The 24,569-nt window shown below is 40.5% G+C and overlaps 1 protein-coding gene across 1 annotated transcript in view; it reads right to left on the bottom strand.

The window, feature by feature from the left end:
* The window catches only part of sv2ca (synaptic vesicle glycoprotein 2Ca), a 32,266-nt gene extending 11,184 nt beyond the window's left edge, over positions 1-21,082 (bottom strand). The window contains exons 1-4 of the mRNA XM_034122343.1: positions 20,944-21,082; positions 13,534-14,339; positions 1,669-1,849; positions 483-634 (exon numbers count right to left, since the gene is read on the bottom strand). Of these exons, the coding sequence (XP_033978234.1) occupies positions 483-634; positions 1,669-1,849; positions 13,534-14,125 (925 nt within the window). The 5' untranslated portion in view covers positions 14,126-14,339; positions 20,944-21,082. The remainder of the gene's footprint in view (positions 1-482; positions 635-1,668; positions 1,850-13,533; positions 14,340-20,943) is intronic.
* Between the last annotated feature and the right edge of the window lie 3,487 nt (positions 21,083-24,569).

Genomic DNA, 24,569 nt, shown 5'->3' with positions numbered 1-24,569 from the left:
TCTTATGAGACTTGTGTTTTGTTTTGGCAAAAATGGTTAATATCTTCAGTTAGCTGAGATTCTTCCCGTTAATCTGGTGCTACACATTAATAGTTTCATAAATGTTAAGAAGCCCTGAGACATTATCTCGAAAAAAAAACGGTGGGAGGGGTCCAATGGGGGGACCGCCGTGCTTAAGAGGTTAACCTCTGCTTCTCACAGCCTGCAGCCACTCACAGCCATTAGATGATTGATTCCCATAGCAGAGAAAACTAGCACCTCAACCCACAGTAACAGGGAAGCCTTACAGTTGTCTAACCTGTAGTCAGGAGCTTCGCATAAAGTCACATTGCCAAGCTTGTTATATGCCAAACTTAATCCTGTTACGGCCTTTACTTGATACAACTTGTATACAACTCATGATTGCCCTGTTTTCCTTTTCTGTAGAAAGCACAAGCCTTGAAAGCTGCAGTATTACTATATTTTCTGACCGATACACTCACCATAGTGTGGTATGATGGCCCAGGCCATAGCGGAGGCATATATCTCTCCGATCATCCAGAACATACACAACCAGCTGAGGTGCTCTCCTCTTTTCTCCCTGGACAACACCTCTGAAAAGAAGGAGAAAACGATGGGCACAGCACCTCCTATCCTGCAAGAACCAGAGAAAATGGGAACATTAGTGGGAGTAAGGCAGAAACCAGGACAGAAAGTTAACTTTATTAGTATTTATTTATTCCCTTTTGCATTCATGATTGTGACCTATTTTTGGTCAAGCATAACAAATCAAACACTGCCAAACAAATATTGTAATTGGATTAAATGTAAAAATTGTTATTCAGCCTTTAAAGTGTTTTCTGGATTGTTTTCCATTTTAATAGAAAAAACAGAGGCTTCATTGCTAAATCATCAAAGGAGACCAAGTCAGCAACATTTAAGCACGACTAAGCATATTTCTCTCCTCGAACTTAATACAAATAACATCCTCAGAGCCAGTTTCTCATGATTCAGAGGCGCAGGTCGTATTGGCAGTTTGAACAACCTTTTCAATTACTCTGGAGGTCTCTAGGGAACGGCACAGATGCAATTACTGAATTAGCTCTTAAAGGGACAGTTACTCTGTCAAAGAAGAGGATATGATAAATCACCATCTCCACCATGTTTCAATGTAGTAAGAGGACACACAGTCTGTCTCTGGTGGAGTTTTCATCATTACACACTCAGACACAATCTGGTTATTTAACAGATTTTACGAAGATTGAAAAACTGTATATTGAAATGTCTTGTCTCTGGCTATGACATCTTACACTTTAGCTTGTTATAGCCTTTACTGCTCTGCTCTGCAGGAATGATAAATGTACATTGTGAAAGACAGACAGATCTATAGTGAACCCTCTACAGAAAAAGAAAAGTCAGAAACTACGAAGTCTTGGCAGTATAAGGAAAAATAGATAGACAGGCCTATATAAACACTCCTAGTTTCTGTCCAATCACTGCTTTAGCCCTGATGCACATTTGAACATACAGTATGCTGTAGATATTCAGATAATGCAAACATAGCGTTCCCACAGAAGGAGATTTTTTGAGCTGCCTTAGTGTAAATATTTGACCTGATATTTCAGAAATGAATTAAACTTGCCGTCCTCATCAACCCAAGAATGACCTGGACTTTTTCCAGAAACTTACCCGAAGCCTGCAAAGATACGACAAACAAGGAACAAGCCGTATCCCTGGACAAAAGAGGACAGGAAGGCGAAGAAGCCGTTGGTGGACATGCAGATGAGGAGGCATTGTCTGCGGCCCACTTTGTCAGACATTCCTCCCCAGAAGAACGCTCCAACCATCATCCCCAGGTAAACCACACTGCCTGGAAAATAGGAGGGGAGAAGGATATGGTTTTTATTTGCCTTGAAATACAATACCTCACATGTCTTCTTGTGCATATGTTTATGAGGTTGTATGTTTTGGTATTGCCAATGTTTAGGAAGTCTCTTATTAGTCACTTAATGAGGATTATCTGAGTGCCAGTCTTCTCATTAGGATTTATCTGAATCACCTCCTGCACTTTTCTGTGTGATTTGCTAGATTATCTTAACAAAGCTCTTTGGGGACATCATTCATTCTGCAATACATGATATTTGTTTGGCCAACAGGGAGCAAGACAAACAAACTGTGAACACAGCACTGATATATTATTACCATGAAAAACATAGCAAACATCTGATTATCTATATATCGAGCATCATAAATATTATTTTGGAGTCATGTTACTGGCCACCTCACATATGCCCAATATGTCTCTTTGTTACAGTTATGTCAAATGTTGATTATAAATTCTTTAACATGGCTCAGAAAGTTCTCTGCTGCAGCTAATATCTTTACCTTTTTAAACTTGTATTATATCACCATTCACCAAAAATATGATTCTCATTTAAGTGAATAGGAATAAAACGTTAATGTTTCACTCTAAGTAGTAAAGTGTAAGTAGTACTGACTCTTAGCCAATAACTATTTCAGGAAATGTGTCCTCTAAATGTGCCACTGCTGGCAAACGGTGAAGTGTCAAACTAAAAAATGGAGCAACATTAAGTTTGCGCCGCTGAATTTTAACCAGGCAGTTAGTTAAATGACATATGGGATGTTATGATACACTTATAGATGGGGATGCCATTTAAAAAAGGGAGAAATAGACTGCTCTTAGATGTAATTGCTATATCAGTCTAAATCATTTAAACACACACATTCCCAAAGATACATAGACCTATACATCTGCGGTAATTAGATTACTGTACCATTTCTAAATGAATATTAGGGGTCCTGCTACAGTAGATGCTACCAATTGGAGCACTGCCACGGACTATAGACAATGAACCTGATACCCTGTTTGAAAACCCTAGGGCCCCGGTAACACTCTCTCACGTTGACAAGTAAATACAGTGTGTAAAACAGGCTCTGATCAATGGGGAGACAAATGTGAACGATAATGCAGGCTGACTTCACAAAGGGGCACTCGGGTCTCTTTTAATTTCTCTCATCACAAATGGGATCAATGCTCCAACAAAACAACATTGATTTCTCTTACTGATCATCATGATTGTGCTCTGTGGAGAGCAGCCCATCATTACTGCTTTAGTCTGTGTGGCACTGCGTGGTGGTGAGCATCCTTCATGGACATGCATCGTCTGCTTAACACTTTCTATAACACCCATGTCTTCAATGCATTATAGATATGCCTTTAACACACTTTAATCTACTTACAGCACAGTATAATTATAGTTGTAAAAACACAATATACTTAATGATTTATATAAAACACTTTATTATGAATTAAGGTCAATGAATTGAATACTACATAATTGCTTTTTTGCAATAATGATAGTGTTTTAAATTGTCCATTGTTGTAATACATTGTATTGCATTACAATCCGTATTTAAATGCACTGCATTGTTATATTAAAGGTAGGGTAGGTAGGTTTGAGAAACCGGCTCATACACTTTTTGTTATATTCCATGGAATGCTCTTAACATCCCGATAGCAATGAATATCTTAAGTGCTTTGACAAAAAATCCATAAAAAAATGTCATCTGTGGAAGCCGTAATACTGTAAAAAGCACGACCAATCATTTTAGCCGGCCCGGCTAAAATAACTGGATGGCCTACCTGCCTGTCAGCCTTCCATCTGTGCACAAACTTATCTCGTGCCCTCATTGGTCATGTGCGCGTTCGTGTGTGTTGGAGGAGGGGCTCTGTAAGGAAGTGGCAGATTTTCTCCTGTTGTGTATTTTCAAATTCTAGCGATCTCGAGCCGGTTTCTCAAACTTACCTACCTTTAAGATACTCTTAGTAGTCTAAATGGTAGTGAAGGAAAAATTAAGTTGTTTCGTGTTGTTCTTGCATAGATGTAAATATAATTTGTTGCACTTCACTTAAAGCAAACAAAGTAACTTATAATCACAATATAATGTATTATAACTATAGGATGAGTATAACACTATGAGCATTGCAAAACAAAATGGAATATAAAAATGTTACAGAAATGTATGTTTTGAAGTTGCTGTTCCTTGATAATATTAAAGCAATGTTTTGTCTTCATCCATATCAGACAAATACAGACACCTGGTTAAGAGAGGATATTTGTATTCATAGTTCCCAACACAAAGAAGAGAATGTAAAAGTTGCAGTCATATATTTAGTGATATGCCTCAGCCGTAGGGACACTTTGTTCATCCCATTACAATAATCTTAATAGCGAGATGCATTTCCTTTCTGTAATGTCTGCAGTCAGGTCTCTGCTCCTCTGCTGTGAGCAGATATCTGTTTGACTCTCTCGCTTCAGGGGTCAAAACCCGGCTATCTGTCACATTTGGCAGCCATCTAGATACTTGCCCGAAGGTACCATAAATTCAATTCTAAATTTAACGGAAGTCTTCAGTCTATGCACAGTTCACTTCTGCTTCATTAAGAAGAGGATAGATACACAGGGCAGAGGGAAACACCCACTGGCCACCCATTTAATTGTCATGCATCCAAACATCCAGAGGCTTTTTTATTTAGTTTCAGCACTCAACTTTCCATACAAAACAATAAAAAGTTTTTTTGGTTTGTGTCACAGAGAAACTAGCACAACAGACAGAACAAAAAGAACGTCAGATTTCTGTGTCTTTAATACCCTTAACAAACAGAGCAATAAAACAGTTAACTACATCCCTCACAGGACGGTCCATTACGTAATGAATTTATTGGCGTTGTTCTGTCAGACTTGCTGCACATGACGTCAGCAGTGCCCGCACCAGCAGAGAGGAAAGTAATGAACAAAAGTGTGATAAAATCCCAAAATAGCACAGACTTATGAGGTCAGTCTCATCACCAAAACACCAAAAGGTAGTTTGTGTGGCATTAAGCTGTCATGTCATAAAGTTATGGTACATGTTTCATAGCAACCTTGTGTCTTTTTCCCCAAGAGGAATTTCTTTGTCATGTGATAATGAGTCACAGTTCACCTTCAGTGTGATGTCAGAATGATGCCGTCACATTTTATGAAGCTTTTGGACTGGAACCAAGCAGTCACTACACTGCAGCAAAACCTGAGGTTAAAAAGCCCTTCAAAGTCACACTGATGAAATGGACGCACACTGATGATGAGACATTCTACACAAACCTATTATTATTATTAGCAGCTAGGTTTTGCTGTAAGTAAAAATACTAGCCCCGTTAGCATTATCAGGGCAGTTTGTTTCATACTCTAATGGAAACAGAAATCATGGTATTAGCATTTTTACACATCAACACAAATCCGACTGCATAGAAAATATAGGTAGGTATAGGTATAGGCAGCTTCTTTCCCCTACTGTGCATTTTTCCCCCTTTTTTTTAGATAGAGGAATTACATATAATACCCTAGAGTCTTACATTATTCTTCACATGCATCTCCTCATTGGATTACACAAATATTTTTCTTTGGTAAACTTTGGACAGTATCAAATTAAACAGATCTTCAAAATACAACGCAAAAAAAATGTATCTCAAAATCTGTCAGAAATCCGAAGCAAGTAAGGTGAGCAAATAAATACTGCGTCCAGGCATCATTATCTTTTCTGACATTGTTTTTGACCCAGGCTGAGTGACATGTGAAAACCCCCAGGGAGTACCTTTATTTTACAGTTCTATACTAACAATTTGATCCCTGTGTTGGATTTGTAGTGTTTATAAAGGTAACAAAGGATTGACAACCCTGAGTTCAGACTTAAACTCATGTGCCTTTCAAGGTTAGGATTATTGATAAGCAGTTATGTTTTTTTTTCTTCTATCAATAAAATGTGCTGGGGTGTTATTAAGTTATACGTGTCTTTGCCATAATATTTTCACTATACATCACCACTGTAACAAAAAGTGTGCATGTGGTGTCATTTTTTCCTCTGTGCTTCTAGTGCAGGGGTGGGGAACCTCTGGCCTCCGGGCCGTATACGGTCCACGAGACCATTTGATGCGGCTCTCGAGGTAATTTATAAACACACGCAAAAAAAATAAAATAAAGAAATCTAGACCGCAAAAGAATTAAACAAGCGAGTGCCTGTTTACTTTCATATAGGTTTCATTTTCAATGAAACCTATATGATAGGTTTCATTTTCAACCTATATGACCCTGACCTTGAACTTCAAGGTCAGGGTCCTTCAACACAACACAACACGAGCCAAACGTGTCATTTCTCGTCTGACAGGGGTGTAGTTCTGCCGGAGAGCACCAGAACGTCGCTCCGGCACTTAAAAAATTGCAATACGCATAAGGAGCCGTACACATGCCGCAGTTTTTGTGTGGCTGTGTCTTTAGTTGAAAGCCCAGTGGCGATCTGTTCATCTGTCATACTGATCATACAGTCAATAACTTTGTTGTTATTAGCATCTGGTTAGCTAGCTATGCTAACGAATATAAGAAGCTTTTTCTACAACCAGTAGAAGGCACATCTTTATATGATCATTATAGTTATAAAAAAAATTGAGAATAAAGTAAACAGGTATAAAATACTATATGATAGTAAAAAAAAGTTGTTATTAATAAACAAGAATATATTTTAAAAGGGGAGTGATTTGTAAAATATCCATAAAGAAAGAGAAAATCTGGATGTTGAGAGATGTATCCATAGATCTCTTAATTTTGCTCTCAAAGTGCAACAGATTGATGCTTTTAACTTAAAAATTCTTCCCGGGGGAGCATGCCCCCGGACCCCCCTCGAGGAGGTGAGGTCCACCCCCTACTTAAATCATGTTCACATGGATAGGATACTAAATACATTTGCACACATCTTGTGTCCATATATAATTCTGTTTTGGTGATCATGCCACAACCGTGCACTTGAATGCATGCGCGAGTCAAATATATCTGGATTAAGAAGTTGCTTTTTCTTTGCACAACATGAAAGAAAGGCGAAATGAATGGGCTGTGATCTTAGTTTTTTTAAGCAGAGGTTGAGTTCAATCATTTTTACGGCCCTCAGAGGATGTTGTAAAAATGTAAATGGCCCTTGAGAGGAAAAAGGTTCCCGCCCCTTTTCTAGTGGATGGTTACCATAAACCATTTCTGTTTGAACCTTTCATCAGACTAATGCTCAGGCTACAGTCCATCGGTCAATACTGCGCCAATTGGAAATGATAAGGTTGGACCACAAAAGCTTCAACCAGAATATTGTATTTAATTAAACCCCTTTCCTGAGTGCTATCACCCATTACTGCCATGTCATTGATTTAGTGGGGCTATACTGTAAATGTAGGTCTTTTCTGAAGCCTGCAGACTACATAGAAGGAGTGAATCAATAGACTTGAGCTCAACATTTTGTTCAGTGTTAATGGTCATCTTTAAACAGGAGGAATGTACACTGTTTAATGCACTGATAAGATGCGTCAGAAGTAAAACAAAAACTTGAATGGATGCCAACCGGTGCAGACTTGTCACCGTACGAGTGTGAAATCCAGCTGAGTTTTGACTTGATGACCCATATAGACTCTGAGCACCATCAGAGAATGACAGGGTGTCAGGAGACATCTCAGGCAGAAGCAAAAGGTTTTGCCCCATGACACTCCGCTGAGATGTCAAAACACATCTCCAGGAATGGTTAATATTCAGCAGTCACAAGCTCTCTATAAACGCAAGACAAATTCCAAGGAATAAGACATGGAGTAAAACACTGCCACAATCATACACGAACACACACACACCGGACCAGGAGCTAAATCTAATTCCCAGATTAAAATATAACAAATACATTTAATCTCTTTTTGGTGTAGCTAAAGCAGCCACTGGGGAACTAATGGGAGATCAAAAATGAATATTTATACATCACAAACGCAAGGAGATAAATAAATGAGGGATGTTAGAGGGGGGTTATAAAATAGAGAAAAAGGTAATGAAGGAGGAGAGTTGAGTAATTGCAAGATAGGGTGAGAGGATGTGAGGGAAGAGGGGGAGGAAGGGGAAGGCCCTGGTGCAGTGTTTTCTGTCCTGTCACATCTGAGGAGCCCCCTGAGAGCCGTGGGAGCGCTGAGCTGCATCACGACCTCTTCTCTGATTTCATGCTTTGATGCTCTTCACTCTTAGCGCTGCAAACTGCTTCAGCATCACACAAAACACCCGTCCTGTTTTATTCATAATGATGATACTATGATACAGCAGCGTGCGTGGGGTATGCTACGGTGTCGCTATCGTACTAGATCTTTTCCTACATCTTCTCTTTGTTTCACTCAATCGCTTCTTTGCTACTTTGATCTTATTGTATCCCCTCTCCTTGTCCCTTTTGTGCCTCTCTTCCCAACCTTTCCTCCATTTCTCTTTTTCTCAGCTTGTGTCCTCTCCTATTGCTTTTCCAATTTCTTGGCTCACTTCTCATTTCCCCTCATAATTTCTCCTCCTTTTCTCCCATCTCCTCTCCCATTCCTCTCTTCTCCTGTGTGCTTCCCACTCATTTATTTGCTTGAAGTTTCCTCTTTGCCTCACTGTCATCAGCTGCTTTACACTGAGCAGCGTGTAATCACATTTGTACTACATCGTGTCAGTTTGATCGGATTCATGCCTCCGTCTTCTGCCTCCTCCGCAGAAAAAGAGATTGAAGCTTTTTGTCACATTTAAGTCATATCAGTGGGGGCAGGATTTTCAATGAAACCTATATGAAAGTAACCTATTGTAGGGCTTAGAGCGCAGGGTTTAAAAGGACTCACTCAGCATCAGTAATGATACAACCTTCATTATATTAAAGACTGTGGATAATTCACATGAAATACAGTGGTGCTATGAACCCCTGATAAGAGCGACCAGTTAGACATGGTTGACTACTGCCTGATATTGCTGGTGGCAGCAGGTTTGGTCCATATGTTACCTTCGTCACACACACACACACACACACACACACACACACACACACACACACACACACACACACACACACACACACACACACACACACACCACACACACACACACACACACACACACACACACACACACACACACACACACACACACACACACACACACACACACAGTCCTGTCACATACGTTCCCCGTTTCTGTTCCACACACACATTCTTCAACACAATGTGGAGCTGCACTTCTCAAGTAGTGTAATCTCCGCAGTGACGCATGCGATCTTACTGCAGTTTAGCCATGCTCAGCTGCCCCTGGACCACAGAGCCCACCACAGCCTGTCAGCTGGTTTACACAGACAGGGCCAAAGAGGGGGGACGACAGGAAAAGAAAAGAGACAAAGAGGTAGACTCCTGAAAGGAGACCGAGAGTAAAGCTGGGACATAAAGAAGCCCAAGAAATAAAAAGGTACATGAGATTAAAGGTCCCCTATTATACTGTTTTTCATCAATATATTACAGGTCTCAGATATATACAAACATGTCTCTGAAGTGTTTGGCTTGAAATACCAAACAGATCATTGCAGCATCCCATAATCCCCTCTGTTTCAGCCCTGTTTCAAAAGTGCTGATTCTCTGTCTTTTACTTTAAATGAAAATAAGGAGCCCCTCCCCACGCCCCTCTGAGAGAGATTTGGTTAAAAATAACACAATGGTGCTCTAGGAGGAGATTCAGGTGATAAGGAGGGGGGGGGGTTACCTTGGTTGGTTATTGGCTAATGGTTACACAAGCCAAGAAATCGTTATGAATTCATAAAAGTGGCCAAAATCTCATCAGATCATTTTCAGACAGATCTTTATATAAATGGATCAGGACAAAAAGTGAGCGAATCTTTGTTCCTGAAACTTCCAGAATCTCTTTACACAGAGGGGACACATGTTGATGTATAAAAGACATCAAAAAGTGCATTTTGTATGATAGGTCCCCTTTAAAAGAGGGGGAAGCAAGGATGAAGGGAAAGTATCGATGGCAGAGACGGATAGCAGGATGTAAAATGAAAAAAAGAGGAGCCAAGTTGAAATGAGGGGAGTTTCAGCAGCGACAAGACAACCCAAGAGAACAAATAAGTAATGATAGGGTGATGTGTTCCCATTGTCTGTTGTGTCTGAGAAGATAGCTGAGTCTCTCCCTCACAGAGTTGGTGTAGCTTACAGAATACCACCAATCTCCCACCCCTCTGCTCCCATCCACCCACACTCCAATCTCTCTGCTTCAAATCTGTCCCTCCTCCTCTCCTAACCCCTGCTCATCACACATATTGCATCTCACAGCGCCGGTTTTCCCTTCATGCTTCCTTCCCACAGCGTCCACTCTTTTTCAACCCCTCCTATCCCAACTCTCCATCCTTTCCCCAGTAGTATTAAAGATTCCTGTAGGATTAGGATAATAGTGGGACTGAATTCTGTAATTTAATCAGAATTTAAGTCATCCATCCAGTTCAGGCCTTGGCTTTTCCTATACTTCATTATCCCATTACACTGAGCTCAGGCCGTGCAGCTTGCCTCTGTCTCTGCCTGCTATTTGGTTAATGGAGCTGAACAGTCTAACTCTGATGGGAGTTCAGCTCAGGTGGATCTAACAAAACATAAAATGGCTGTTTTCATTTGAATGCTGATGCACACGTTCAGTTTCTTGTATCAGGTGTGTAGGAGGAAAAGTCAGAAGAAGAGTGTGTGGTAATACACTCTTCTTCTGACTTTTCCTCCTCCACACCTGATACAAGAAACTGAACGTGTGCATCCCTTACTTGCAATAAAATGCATTCATGACATTTCAGTCCTTGGAACTTCACCTGGTGCTCTGGTGATATCCAGATGAAGGTCTAGGGATCAGATGCTGTATTACAAATATTTTGTATTGAAAGTAAACAACAGTTTGCAGGTATAATCTCTTCTCTCTATTCAAATCTATGTCAAAGACTGTGAATTAAAAACTCTAAGGAGACATATAATCTCTTAATATGTGGTCCAGTACGTTAGGAAACAAATTATAATAAACTATTAGTTTGGGGGTTTGGGTAAATGTTTGGCCTGTTAATCCTTCAACTTTATTTACAGCTAACTTATTGTTGCAAATAGCCAAGGACATTTCCATAAATGTACACAAAATCAGGTCGAGGTCACATGCATTTATTCCTGTAAATCTATACATGACAGCCAGATGTATTTGACCTTATCTTGTATCCATTATGCTTTAACTGTAATAGTGATAAAATGAAAGTGCACACCCTTTCCTCATAACATAAATAAGCTTTACATTGTATTTTTTCATAGATAGACTACTAGAAGATTCTTTTAGTTATTTTCCGTTCTACTTTGGATGGAATTGTTTTTTTAACAAAAAGGAAAAACATGTGTTGATGTGTCCTTCTTTCCCCACTGGTCCACATCATTACAGTACTTGCACCTGCCCACATATAAAAAACAGTTTAGACTGTACATGGCATAGAAATCAGCATTTTCTATATAATCAACCTTTTTAAAAAATCAGGTTTCTCTTAAACCCAAAGACCATTATTTAACCTAACTAAGTGTAATTACTCTTGAAAACAAATGGATGGCAACAAGGTCATAGTAATCATGTAGGTTATGCTTAGAACACACACACACACACACACACACACACACACACACACACACACACACACACACACACACACACACACACACACACACACACACACACATACACACACACACACACACACACACACACACACCAATCATGTTCACCTCAACGGGGAGGAGCCTCGGGGCAATCAGTGGGAGAAAGGAGAGGAGAATGGGGGAGGATATGAAAAGAAAAGAGAGACATAGAGAAAGGAGGGTGAGAGGGAGGGACCGAGGGTGAGGGTTGAAGTCACGCACAAGGAGAAGCAGAGCGTACAGCATGAATGCCTCAGGACTTTGCTCAGATAAAGAAACAGAAAAGAGTTTACATGGATACTTGAAAAGAAATAAAAATGAAGGTGCATTGTAGATCTTGTAAGGATGTTTCAGGGAGACAGACATTTATTGTCTATGAATGTGAAATGTATGAATATATAAAGTATTCATAATAGCATAGTCTACGTATCACATGGTGTTCCAATTTTGGACATTCACCACCTGTAAAATACATTCATCAAACCTTCAGCTACAACCTCCTCCTGAAAAAGGCCCTGTCGTATCAGCTGGGCATCAGATGTTGCGGTGCCGTTGATATATTGTCATGTCTCACTGTGGCAGTTACTATCTAAGGGCTTTGTGCCTGAATTAATGTCCTCGCCACTCTGGTACTGACACCGTGAGTCAGCCCCTGCACACAGCTCTGTGGTGATGGATTACACACCTGCAGCCATATGGGACTGCTGGGACTTGTGCTCAACACACAGGAAATACTCGCTCCCCTCCTAATCCGGACATGGAGACCAGTGGACCGATTCTCCTCATCCATGTGAAACACAATTTAAAGAGTGAACACGCATAAGTATCTTATGTTTTAGGATAAGCAATATTCCACAGAAAGTAGTGGGATCCTTCCATTAGTCCAAGTCGCACACATTACCCAAATTCAAGCCATGATTTTAATGTGTTTATTGTGTAAGGAGCCATTTAAAGCCAATTGGAGGAGGCCAGACCACCACAACAAGGAACTCCTCTTCGAAAACATATATTATACATTGATGTATGTTAGTTTGTGTTGCCACTCTCTTAGAAAATGTCCACTTACTCGTTGTTTCTTTGAGATGAATTGATTCGAACCAAGCACTTAAAATCATGTGACACTCTTAAGAGCATGGGGACTATTGATTACTTAAAGGTGTACTATATTGATTCAGTCTGTGTTTCACTAAGCTGAAAGTTAAAGTAAGTGCATAAAATATGTGACTTATAGGGAATAAAGTGGCAAAATTAATCATTCTACATTAATTATAATACGACTGGACAGTGTCTTTACATAATACACTTCCCGGACAAGTTAAATTCCAGTTAGTAACAATTTTCTGTAATAAATTTGGCACAAGAGTCTAACAGTTAATACTGTGGGGAGCAACGGATAGCAAACCCAGCATGCTGTTCAGCACTGAAACACAGAAAACACACCAGGCCAGCAGCAAAATGCAAACATTTATACAGATAGTATCCTTCTATCTAAGATTGATATTAAAGTAACATGTCCGCCACTGGAAAAACTGATAAGTCGTCTTTAATTAAATGTATTATGTCTACAAATTTCACATTACTGTATGAGGTTAGTTTAAAGCAATAATATTAAGTTGAACCTAATTTTCTTTTACTTATTATTATTGCTTTCAACTAACCTTATAATTGTAATATTGAGAGTTTATCAGTCTATGGCTATAAGTATGGTTTTATTGTCTCGTGCTTTTACATTTGTTTTTTTGTCCCATCGGTTTTGTCTAAATGTATTTATGCTGCTTTTTATATATGTATTGATGTACAGCACTTTGGTCAACTCTGTTGTTTTTAAATGTGCTATATAGATAAAGTTGGATTCGATTGGATTATAAAGTTATGTGAAATCTGTTGACATAACACATTAAATTAAAGTTAACGTTTCAGTTTTTTCAGTGTGTTAGCACAAGTACATGTATGCACATTCACTAATACTCACACACACACACAGGGTCCCTTACCTAGCCATCCCGAGCTGGAGTTGGGCACACACATGTCTGTCTCTGCGCTGGGCAGCACAAAGCCCACCACGAACACCTCCACCCCGTCTGACATGAGCGCCAGCCCGAGCACCAGGAACAGCTGCCACTGGAACCTCCCGTGGCCACACTCCTGGATGATCAGCTCGTATTGTTGGGCCAGCTCCTCCTCATCCGCCTGCCTCTCCTCCTCCAGACCCTTGCGGTCCCTTGAGGCGTCAGACATGGGTTGTCCCAGTGCCACCTGGCCCTCCTTCTGCTTCCTGTCCGAGGGGATCCCCTGGTACTCGCCCTCGTAGATCTCATCCTCGTCATCGTGGCCCTCTGTAGCATCGCTGGAGCCCTCCTCGTTGTCATGGTTGCCCTCTCCGCCCTGCCTCGGCGGGTTCCGGTAGAAATCCTCATCTTCGTCCTCGTCGTCCTCGAATCGGCTGTAGTTGTGGTGGGACGAGTACCCGTCTGTGGCGCGGTCCACCACCTTGTTGACTTTCTTTTTTGCATGCCGCTTGGCCTCCTTGACAATGTCCTTGGCCCCCTTAGACAGGGAAGTCCTGTTATTGTAAGTTTCCTCCATTCTGGCTCCACCCGCAGGTCTGCACGGGGTTCAGGGGATACTTAGAAGTAGAAGAAAGAGGGAAGAGGGGCAAGAGGGGTGAGTTTACGCTGGCGGGGGGATTTGCTGGAACGGTGAGATCAGTGGGTGTTGAGATGCAGCCGGGAAGAAAAGTCTTGAGTCCGCAGTCACCACAGGAGATAACCCACAATGGCTGTGGCAGTCATCGGCCAGGCTGAGAGAGATGGGGCAAGAGACAGACAGATAAAAAATAGAGAAAGCAAACAGGAGGAAGGACAGAGGAGAGAGCAGAGAGAAAAGAGGGAGATGTTTATCAGATAGTGCTTGTAACTCATGTCTCCCTCTGTACTTTCATAACTATTCCAGTCTAACAGGTGACACCCCACAGACAGCACTCCCCTCTTTAATCAGTCCCTCACCATTCTCCCAGGCCGTTTAATCATTGCGAGTGATGTGTGGAAAAAAAGCATTGGCTGAAGAGCCTTCAGATTTATTCAAAATGAATATTACATTTCCAGGGGCGCTCTCTCTTTTCTATATTTTACAAGTTGGACTTAAAGGGATGAGCATTTTAAACAGAGATGCTGAATCTGCTGACTCATGATCAGCTCTGAGAAACAGAGGCTAATAAACAAGGCTGTGCCAGAAATCAATTTTCCCCCAATAAAGAGCTGGTCTATTATAATGAGAGTGGCGATCCAACCAGAACGGCACTGTCATATTTAATCCGTTCAAAGAAAGGAGAAATGGTCGTGAGTGGATACGTACTGTAGGTAAATGCACAATCAGACACAGGCACATTGTACACACACAGCTATTCTCTAAGGCCCCTGTTTTTGTAAAGTCAGGTTTCTATAACACATAAAATAGGTAATGCTTACTTGCAAAAAGGACACGTTAGAAAACACCCATGCGATTCACAAACAGTATGTGTGCACGATGGGGAAGCCCTTTCCCATCAAACCAGGCCAGTGCCGATGGGAGGGAGACCCCAGCATAAGAGTGTGAATGATGTAACATGATTTCATGTCAGTGTTCAAACTGTGATTCACAATTCATCATCACTTGCCTCCACAGGCTCACTTGGGAGAGTTATTCTATAACATGTCACGACTCAAAGGCACAGCCATTATTAAAACAAACATGATTTAGTCATTTAAATGATAGAACTCTTAAATGACTCATGTTTTATTTAACATCTCAAGATAAGAGTGCATACTTAGGAGAAGGGTGGTGATGGTCCGAGCTGTCCAGTGTGTGTGTGTGTGTGTGTGTGTGTGTGTGTGTGTGTGTGTGTGTGTGTGTGTGTGTGTGTGTGTGTGTGTGTGTGTGTGTGTGTGTGTGTGTGTGTGTGTGTGTGTGTGTGTGTGTGTGTGTGTGTGTGTGGGTTCCCGTGTGTCTAGGAGCTGCTCACCACCGCCATAATGAACAGTGAAGCCTTGTCAGGAGGACACAAATCACAGAGCCAGCTCCAGCTCCCATAATGCAATTTTACTGGGTAAAATGACACTGCTGATTCAAGGTGACTCTCCTAATCCTTTTTGGCTTATTGGATGACTTATGTGCTTCTGAGCGCGCACTCCTTTACACATTGACTGGTAATTTTTAATACCTCCGTTGACACCTGTGCTGCCTCAGACATTGTCCTTAAGATGATTCATTACCACAAATTACAAAGGGTTAAAATATGATAGAGGTTTGTTTTTTCCCTGTATAATAATATCCAGTGCAGTCGATTGATATCCTGCATGAGTCATACAATAACAACAATTCTCAAAACAATTATTTTCTATTGACTGCATCTTCAAATAACATTTATTTCAATGCCTACGTAGACATGAGTTAAAGGATGTAACTGAAATTAGGCTATTTATCATTTTGGGATCAGGTCACGTTGGCTATCACACATCATTTTCATCTAAAACTAGCAAGTGGGCTTACACACACCGGCAAAAAGGGGATACATCCTGTCTGTCAGATAATCAATGGAGTGTATAGTGAGCCGGCTGTCACTGGTGATGAAGCTCAGACGACACCCGGGCACACAGCGTCCAACCTGCACCTGACCGCAGCTGACAAGACCCCGACAGCGCAGACAGCGAAGGCAACGTGAGCAATCACAATCAAAGTGGGTAAACTCTCCCAAACAGACTAATCTCTGTGTTGCTGTCTCTGAACCATTTATTTCCTCTTGCATCTCCTTTAATGTTTGCTTCTCTTCAGAATCTAGTGTTTATATTGATGCCTGTTTGTCAGGAAATGTTCATTTTTACATTTAACATCATCTGTTCATTTGCAAAAGCACTCCTTTCCAACTTACTGTCTACTCCCCAATAGTGACAAAACATCTAGTTGTAAATTCATAGTTGTAGCTATATAATCTTTAAGTCATTACCTATGTCCAATTTACACGATCAATACTGCCCTTCAAAGTAACCAAACTCTCCTAACATTTGATTTTATGTTTCTATTGATAAAAAAACCAACATGTTGATGTGGAATATGTATTGTAACACAAAGAAGCTGCAGCCATACATTGTCCTGCAGGGCAGAGAATAAAAGGATTTGATAAAGTGTGTGTATGTTGCTGTGAACCACGGGAGGATGGCTGAAAATAGGCCTTGCTCTGGTAACACCCCTGTCTGCATGATGGATAGCGGCCTTACTTTCCTTCAACCTCTTTAGAATACTAAAAAAACACTAGGTCAAGTATCACTTGGCCCCAAATTTCCCCATGCATGAACAAAAAGTCCACTAAAGGGATTAGAGTTACAAAAGAGTTTTGCACCATCCAAGTAAAGGCAAGTACATTTGAGAAATGTTTAAAATGTATAGTGTGTGCTTGACCAACTCAGTACATTTTAACACACCTCTTCATTGCTTATCATAACTCATTAGCCAACATTTGGCACAGTAATGAAGCTGCTAATGAGCATTTTGAAAGAAACGTTTTGAATAATCACACTACATAAGATTTTCATGATGCAGAAAGGGCATCCCTAAGGCAATAGATTTGTCAAAAGGATGGATGTCATTGTTGGTGCTGATTTACCTCGAGTCCAACAGTCATCAATGAGAAGGGTATGGGCTGGTTGTTGGAATAATAAGTACACAATTAATTCAGGTCATGTAATTTAAGGTTGCTTGACCAGAAACACATTTTTTGTTGTTGTAAGAAATGGATAATCCATAGTGCCTTTCTGGCTGGGTGCAATCCACCAGTCCAGACATTGGCCCTTTCACAGTACCAAAAAAAGATATAATAAAAAACAATGAGCACAGCTGAGGGCTTCCTATTTTTATTTTTTTTTACAATTATTACTTGTGCAATAAAATGGCAATTTTCTTCCCTATGCCAATTTTTAAATGTCATGTACATTGAACCCATTTTAGAGTTTCTTAGCTCGGAACCTCAAACACTTTCCATCTCCGTCAGGTTTGACTTGTCAGTGTCCTGCCCTTTCAAAGACATGCCTGGCACAGTGTCTTGGTGGCCGGTTTGTTCTATTAGCATCAGAAGGAGCAGGTCCAATCTCTAAGTGGGCAGAGCCGCATGTAATCCAATCAAAACGGTGAGCCCATGACCTCATCTGGAAGGCAGAGGCACAGCCAGCCTGGGACATCTTCGGTTAGGAGATTTCATCAAGCACTGATGCCATTACTGACTGAGTGGGGGGGGGGAGGACGAGGGAGAGGTGGAGGGGGTATGAAAAGTATTAATGAGGGAATACATGGAGGCTTGGCAAAAGAACGTCTAAAGAGGAATAAAATGGTTGTTTCCGCAAATGGACGGAATAAAATGATTAGAAAATATATATTTTCAAAGAACCTAAACCTTTCACCTCTCACCAAGAGTCAGTGCTGGCCCCCCCACGATAGAATTCAAAAGCAGAGCTGATTGCAAGTTATGCTAATGTTACATCATACAGATTCACAAATCAGCTGCAGGAAGATGATGGCTGCCTCTCTTACCAAGCTAGTATTGGCTTCAATCACTTATGTGCCCATCCTAGCCAATGAGAGAGGATTTCCCCTATGTTTGTATTAATTTTGTCTCAATACTTAAATGAAAATAATAAAGTACATATACTCTGGATACAAAGCACTGTATCTATTTAAAGTGTACATCTGTAGATTTGCACAGACTGAAAGAAAACACATTTTGGTGAAAACACGTCCCATCCCACCCTCAAGATTCATAAAGAGAAAATTGTGCCGTCTCTTCTGCTTTTTTTTTTAGCATCAGGCTGATCTTCTTGGTAAACATATGGTCTCCCTGCCTTGACAGACCTCACTGCTGACACAATATAGTGCTTACATAGCAGATAAAAAACATAATGTGCCACCACCACAGTCTGGTGCAGATCTTACACTTGGGGTCGCAGTGACGCAATAACACGATGAGGCCGGCCAGGCATGCAAGATGCAGCACATTTACCGGTGATTTCTTAGCATTTGGTCAAAACGTTTTATGTGATGCACAAATATACACAACTCAGAGTTCCCGTTAGCCGGTAATTACCGGACAATGACCGGTAAAATATGCTGAAGTCCGGCAAATCTAAATCTCTCCGGTCAAAATGTCCGGTCAAAATAATTTTCCCTTAGCGCAATACCGCATCAGTTGCGCCACTTATGTGACAGACAAGAATAGTATGTGACAGACAAAAGAGTATGTGACAGACAAAAATTGTCAATTCTAATGTCTAACACTTAATGTGGAGAAAGAGATGTCCTGTATGGGTTGATTGTGCGTTGATCTGTTGGTAATGCCTCGGGGTTCCGGTGGGCATGTAAACAAATGCATAATGCTGCGCTATACTTTGTGGCCTCATCCGGTTGCATAGCGACGCTTATTGTTTAGGTGTCTTTTAACAAGCAGGTAGTCATATCATTAGCTAGAACTAGCTAGATCTGATCGATATGGACATAAATGCGAGTAAAGTCTAATCTGACAGGAGAGAGAGATCGGCTGCTGCTGACGAGTCGACACGCAGCTCTGCATGATCCCCTGCAGCGGCGAGCAGAGCAAAACACACTTCAGGTTAGAAAATCACACGTAGCTATTTTAATTACCTCTCAAACTACCTAAACTAGTTATAGATATGTTTAGTTTTACTGTCGGGTCACTCATTACTGGATCCGCGAGCTGCATGATACTGACGGGCTGTCAGGAGAAGGAGAGAGCGCTCCGTTTATTATTCCCGCGTTTTTGTAAATTACTGTACACTTTTGAATAATGTAGTTAATCTACTATAATTAGTTTGTTTAATGTCGAATCATATCAATTTGTTTTAAAGCTCAATAAATAACAAAGAAGACCTTTAACCGGCACTTATCTAATTTTGTCCGGAAGATTTCAACTTTAACGGACATGTTGACCGGCAAAAAAATATTCTAACGGGAACTCTGACACAACTAGTGTGCATCACATAAAACGGTTTGACCAAATGCTAAGAAATCACCAGTAAATGTACACCTCACAAATTCTAGCAGACATGAGGATGGCAAGGGTTTTTTGGTGTGATGTAAACTATGTTTTTGGGTTTAGCTTGCCCCTAAAATAATGACTATTATCTGGTATTTCTCATTATGCCTGCACACTTAAATAACAACACTAAAATATGCAGACAGTTTGGTAAAGCTCTCATATCTGCTACATTGTCACTGGCTCAGCGTACATTGAGTCCTTTCTTCCTGTCAACTGTGAATCACTGGGAGAGAAAATGTCCTCCTCTTAAAAAAGCCTGTGCTGCCTAAACTTTAGGAGAACTAACAAATGTGGGCGCTTGAGATGGAGATGTTATTGAATGCAGATGAGGAGCATTTTGAATTACAATGAGATTCTTGGTTATCGTGGCAAAAAAACGACGATAAGAAGTGGGCCCCAGGAATGAATTCTGCAACCTGCAATCACTGCTTACACTTTTCATTGATGGCCCCTGTCAGTGTTAACCCAGCAGGACTACTACAGCAGCCTTCAGAGTGCAAACAAAGCACTTTGCCACGGATTTCCAGTTCAACGGTTGTGTGCCTATCAATCGCTCACTGCCTCTTGAGGTGCAATTCACGGATGAGTCAGTTGCCTGCTCCCGCATCCTTTCCTCTTCTTGGCGGCAGTGCAGAGTGCTTTAACTGCCCCAGGGCTGGTGGCTGGATGGCACTACAGCATGCACAGTCAACAGCCAACAACTCAACACTCTGCTTGTGGCAAGGATTTCACTATAAACATGCTGGTTGATAAAAAAAAAATGGGTACACCATGAGCTCCATTCAGTGATTATACTAGACCAAATTGCCACCTGAAGGTTACAAACAACATTTCAAATAGGAAATTAACTTACAGACAAAATTATTGTAGCTGATATTTTAAAGAATTTGTGTCACCCTTAATGCTACATTTTACAATTAAAAGGGTACAGAAACTGGAATTTAAACTCCACTACAGTACATCCCTAATGTATATGGGGCAGTTTTTTTCTTGCTTGGTTGTTGCCTGCTTTCCTAATGATGCCAATTTCTCTACTTTTGCAGGAGGCATATAGACTCAGTTTAGTGCTCCCTCTGAGAAAAAAACAACACATGCCTGGAAACCATGCCAACTTTTAACAAAATATTCACAAACTTATAAATAAATAATGAGGCGTAGTCCCAGTTTAGATGTTAGTTATAGATATCATAAGAAATAAGCCAACAACCTAAAAAAACGACTTAAGTCCTAATAAAGCTGATCATAAAACTATTTTATTGAAAATACTCGATTTAACTCGGAAACACAGTCAGCATCTTTTTTAAGGGGAAAAGTAGTAATTTCTTACCGTAATTTATGGCGAGAAGAGAGAACTGGGCAGGTAGTTACCCATTGCATCAGACTCCGCTTTCGTTTTATAGGAAAGAAAATCTCTTTTTTTGTTACTGTAAAATAGGATGAGAGGCAATTGCCAGCGCACGACAGTGAGGTTTTTTTTCGCGATGCAGTCCTCCCTCGCTGCAGTACTTCAGGAAAGGAGAGAGCGAGAGAGGGAGAAGGTGCGAGGGAGAGAGGGAGGGAGGGATGGAGAGAGGGAGAGGGGGGGTGTAATCAATGATTGTACTTCATTGAGTGATGCGGGTAATTCCGTCTGATGGAACAATCTAGTTAGGTGACTGAATGACGTGGAACACTGCAACACATGAATGCTAAAACAGATAGGACATTTCTGTAATTAAACAGGCAGTTTTTCGTCCATTCTACATGGAGGAAACAACACTTAATATAGGGTTGGGATGGGAACAACGAGAATGAGTGTAGGGGAAGTGTTATAATACGCTACATTTTGCTTCAGGGAAAAAGTTGTTATTCTAGGCAAAAACTGCTGTGTCGTCGAAAAGTTTTCGCACCGTAGGTTTCATTAGAATTTTTTTGCAATTTAGTGTATTTAATCTTTAGTTTTATTAGCTGGTCATACCTGCTCTTAAATAAGTGGAGCTGTTTGAGACCTCACCATGCTTTGCAGAGTCTGGAGACGCAGAACGTTGCATCTCAACCACTGGTTCTGTCCAGGTTCTGTCTGTGGTGCTGACCGGCACCTGAACCTCTCATCGCGCCAGGTTTGGTAGCTGATGCCTGTGAACATGTAATGAACCTGTAATGTTACACTTGTCGTGCACATTCGCCAGTTCTGTAAAAAAACGAAAAACAGGTGCATATTTAAATCAAAGTCCTTCCAGATTACCCTAAATGTAATTCAAACATAAATTGTCTGCCCTTAAAATAAGGACTGTTTTATGTATTGTCACAAATATGTGCATAGCCAACATGACCTTGTTTTAATGGCATAAAATAAAAACAAGGTCATTTAATGGTATAAAATAAAAACCTTGAGACTGATTTGAGGCATCCTACTAAGACTATATAAACACAGAGTAAAGCTTTGTATTAGTAGTATGTAGCAAGTCTTGCCATAAACCAGAGGACGAACAATAATAAGAAACCTTAAGCCATGAGCCTGAATTCAGACCCTTCAATAAAAAAATGTGTTCAAAAAACATTATCTTTAGAAATACCTTTTATATATACAGTGGTTAGAGACCTTGGTACCACTTTACAATAAGACTACCCTTATAAAGGGTTTACGAATAGTTTGTCATTTATTTATTAATTAGGTTGTGAACACTTTATAAATCATTAATGAGCTTTTATAAGACATAAGATAAACAGGGCAACTGTGACCGGTTGCTTGCCAAATAGTGAGCCCACATTTATCTGTACTGATAAGCCTTATATTGGCTAATTAGTTTACTTCGTGTTCCTCATCAGCCAGCATCCTTGGTATCTGTTGTTCACTGAGTTGATTCTCACTAAGTAGCCAATATAAGGCTTAGTCATCTTGCCAAAAGAAAACTATGTTAGAACTGGTTTATAAATGGCTCTTAATGATTAATAAAGTGTTTACAACCTAATTCATAACCTAATTAAAACCCCTTTATGAATCCTTTATAAGGGTAGTCTTATTGTAAAGTGGTACCGAGACCTTCTATCATCACAGGCCACAGGTGAATTTGTTGGTATGACTCCTGTATACATGTACAATTATTTGAATTAGTGTGCCACCCTTGCAATATTCTGAATTCATATAAAGTATTTTGTGTTTTACTCCATTGCATAATTTCACATCATAAAATAGCCTCTAAAGAAAGTAAAGTCCTTGTTTTTCATTTTTAACACAGCAAAACACTCTTTTTATGCCCAAAAATATTGAGTTATACTCTTGAGAAACACCACACAAATATTATACAATCCTGTAACAATAATTGCATAACCAAACACAGGCTCTAAGAGATAAGTAGGCTCTTTAGATGAAGTGTTTGACGGTTACTGCCTGTGTGCCTGCTCTGTCAAACCCTAACGCTTCTGAAACCTGTGAGTGTTCGAAGAGAGGGCGCGAAAAAAAGGAGATGGCGGTCTGATGCAAGCACTGGGACATTCAGCCTTTCAGTATTCACATCATTAAAGCCTGCAAACTGCACCGGCGCAACCAGTGAGTCTCGGTCCGCTGGAGATATAACCACCAGCAAGCTCTTTGATGTATTACACTGCATCTATTCTGCTCCCTTATTCTCAATTTTAAAATGAAAACTAGATCTCGAGCACTTCATGTGAAAATGCTTAACATGTAGGACATACAGTAAACAGTGCAGCCTGGTTGTGCATTTGCTTACCGAGTATAAACACTGAAACATGGCTTTGACACTGGTTGTACATCATACTCACAACAAAGGATACTAAATAGGATTGTAAATGATGCATATAGTGTACACAAAGACAAAGACAATACAAAAGCGTGCAAGGGCACACATACACACACACACACACACACACACACACACACACACACACACACACACACACACACACACACACACACACACACACACATGCAAGTAAATAAAAGGAAAGGCATCTATCTTTATCCTCTGAATTTGATGATTCACATAGCAGTGACCTAGGGCTTGGGACACTCTTTGCTTTTGATTCAGAGTTGGGAGACTAACACCCCTCAAGCCATAAGACTCCATTTACTACTGCTGGAGAGCTGAGGAGCACTTAGCTTAATGTACGGGACAGTAGAATGACCCTCACACACACACACAAGCACACACACATTGCGCATGCCAAAATGTTCTCCCTCTCTTTTGTTGCAGGACTCTTTGTCATATAAACATGCACACAAGCAAGAAAGATGATCATGAATTTAAGTGTCTTTTTATCATCGTAAAAAGCACAATACGTTTTATATGCATGTCAAGCCTGCAGGATGGATACTGACATGTAAGAAGAATAGCTGTTGAGGTCATGAATTTACATGCCACAGTAAATGTATATTGGTGGTATGTAATAACAAAAGTAACCATGTTGGAATCCCATAAAGCTCGGCTGGCCGAACAACTTACACCTTTTCTATGCCCGACAATCTATCGCATCTTTGCTGCATGTATTACAAAATATATACTATTTATACAATGCAATGCAAGTGTGTCCCCTACTGGATTTAGTTTTTTTTTAATCTCCTTTTTTTAATATGTACTCTTCTGCTGAGACGTGTAAATATAGTACCTGTGGTGCCAGCTTTCCTTAAGAAATGATAACAGGTGGAGGTAGACTGGAGCGACTGCATGCTGCTTATCGTCATCCAGATTATAAGAAACGGATGTGGACACTGATGGTAATTGTTTCTGCCCTGTGAAGATAGAGGCTCGGGGCTAACTGATTTAGTCTCCGTCTTTCCTCTTAGCCTCCACTGCTCCTCCACTGCTCCTCCGCACTAACATGGCTGACCACTTTATGATGGAGTCAGCATTTCTCAAACTATAGAATAAAGACAAAATATATGCATCCTTGTTGTCTCTTACCTGGTGTTTGATACTATATTTGTGGGAACAATGCAGCCATGATGCATTTACA

This window comes from Trematomus bernacchii, unplaced genomic scaffold (assembly GCF_902827165.1).
Source record: "Trematomus bernacchii unplaced genomic scaffold, fTreBer1.1, whole genome shotgun sequence".
Taxonomy (NCBI): domain Eukaryota; kingdom Metazoa; phylum Chordata; class Actinopteri; order Perciformes; family Nototheniidae; genus Trematomus; species Trematomus bernacchii.
This window is presented reverse-complemented; position numbering and strand designations above follow the sequence as displayed.